Source organism: Solanum lycopersicum, chromosome 11 (assembly GCF_036512215.1).
Source record: "Solanum lycopersicum chromosome 11, SLM_r2.1".
NCBI classification, from domain to species: domain Eukaryota; kingdom Viridiplantae; phylum Streptophyta; class Magnoliopsida; order Solanales; family Solanaceae; genus Solanum; species Solanum lycopersicum.
In genome coordinates this window covers 25,882,840-25,885,069 of record NC_090810.1, presented here as the reverse complement: position 1 = coordinate 25,885,069, position 2,230 = coordinate 25,882,840, and the positions used below count along the sequence as shown (strand labels likewise).

The following is a 2,230-nucleotide window of genomic DNA, read 5'->3' as shown; positions in this document are numbered from 1 at the left end:
TAGAAGGTTGTCGAAGTGACTAAGTATCCCACTTGGTTGTCTAACATTGTTCCAGTAGCGACGAAAGATGGAAGGATTAGGATATGCATGGATTATCGGGATCTCAACAAAGCAAGTCCAAAAGACAATTTCCCGTTGCCAAACATCCATATAGTCATTGATAATTGTGCTAAGCATGAGTTGCAATCTTTCGTGGATTGTTTTGCGAGATACCCCAGATCTTAATGGATGAAGAAGATGCAGAGAAAACAGCATTCATCACCCCTTGGGGAGTCTACCATTATTGAGTGATGTCTTTCGGCCTCAAGAATGCTGGAGCCACTTACATGAGAGCTATGACCACCATATTCCATGATATGTTCCATAAAGAAATTGAGGTGTATGTGGACGATGTCATCATAAAATCCCGCGAGAGTTCAGATCATCTGACACACTTGGAAAAGTTTTGTGACAGGTTACGTAGGTATGATTTGAAGTTGAACCCAGCCAAATGTGCATTTGGAGTACCTGCAGGGAAGTTACTCGGTTTCATAGTTAGTAGAAGAGGTATCGAGCTTGATCCTTCCAAGATCAAGACAATTCAAGACTTGCCTCCTCCAAAGACTAAGAAGGAAGTAATGAGTTTTCTGGGGAGACTGAATTACATCAGTCGATTCATAGCCTAATCAACGGTGATCTGTGAACCCATATTCAAGTTGTTACGAAAGAATGCGCCAACCAAGTGTACCGAAGAATGACAGAAGGCTTTTGACACTATCAAAAGTTACCTTTCAAATCCACCAGTATTGGTGCCACCACGCACGGGTAGTCCTTTGTTATTGTATTTATCCATCTCTGACAATGCATTTGGGTGTGTGTTGGGACAACATGATGAAACTGGAAGAAAGGAGAGAGCTATATACTACTTGAGCAAGAAGTTCACATCGTATGAGGCTGGTTATACCCTCTTAGAGAGAACTTGTTGTGCTTTGACTTGGGTTGCTAAAAAATTGAGACATTATCTGTCGGCTTATACAACACATCTTATTTCAATAATGGACCTACTCAAGTACATATTTTAGAAGGCAATGCCCACAGGAAAGCTAGCAAAATGGAAAATGTTGTTGAGTGAGTTTGACATTGTATACATGACTCAGAAAGCAATCAAGGGCCAAGCCTTGGCCGATCACCTTGCTGAAAACGAAGGATATGAACCACTTAAAACGTATTTCCCTGATGAAGAAGTATTGTTTGTAGGGGAAGACATATCAGAATCATATCCTGGTTGGAGAATGTTCTTTGATGGAGCACTTAACTCTAGAGGATTAGGAACTGGAGCAGTATTGATATGTGAATCAGGACAACATTTTCCAGCAACAGCGAAGCTTAGATTTTGATGCACTAATAACATGGCTGAGTACGAAGCTTGTATTCTTGGCATCAGAATGGCTCTTGACATGAACATTCAAGAATTACTGATAATTGGTGATTCAGACTTGTTGATTAATCAAGTTCAAGGAGAATGGGCCGTGAAGAATCCTAAAATCTTACCTTACGTACAAATGGTACGGAAGTTATGTAAAAGATTTAGGAAGACCGAGTTCAGACACACCCCAAGAATACAAAACGAGTTTGCTGATGCTCTCGCAACCATATCCTCTATGATACAACACCCAGAAAAGAGTTACATTGACCCACTTGAGATAGGTTTAAAAGAACAACCAGCGCATTGTTTACATGTGGAAAAGGAATCGGATGGAAATCCATGGTATATCAATGTGAAAAGGTACTTAGAAGCTGGCGAATACCCTGAAAAAGCAACAAGTAGCCAAAAGAAAACAATTCAAAGAATGACAAACAATTTCTTTTTGAATGGGGAGATTCTTTATTGGAGAACTCCTGATCTGGGATTACTACGATGTGTGGATGCTGTAGAAGCCACAAAATTGCTTGAAGAAGTGCACGCTGGAGTGTGTGGGACGCATATGAATGGGTTTACATTAGCAAAGAAAACCTTAAGGGCAGGATACTTCTAGATGACTATGGAAAATGATTGTGCTCGATTTGTCCAAAGATGTCATAAATGTCACGTACAAGGAGATCTGATCAAAGTACCTCCTCACAAGCTCAATGCAATAAGTTCTCCTTGGCCATTTGCAGCATGGGGCATGGATGTTATTGGACCAATTGAGCCTGTTGCCTCCAATGATCATAGGTTTATTTTGGTCGCCATTGATTATTTCATGAAGTG

At 40.5% G+C, this 2,230-nt stretch overlaps 1 protein-coding gene across 1 annotated transcript; it reads left to right on the top strand.

The window, feature by feature from the left end:
- Window positions 1-1,388: 1,388 nt before the first annotated feature.
- LOC101267192 (uncharacterized) lies at window positions 1,389-2,015 on the top strand. Its single transcript, XM_004250619.2, has one exon. It carries the CDS (start codon window positions 1,389-1,391, stop codon window positions 2,013-2,015), a length of 627 nt encoding a protein of 208 aa, XP_004250667.2.
- Window positions 2,016-2,230: the final 215 nt, after the last annotated feature.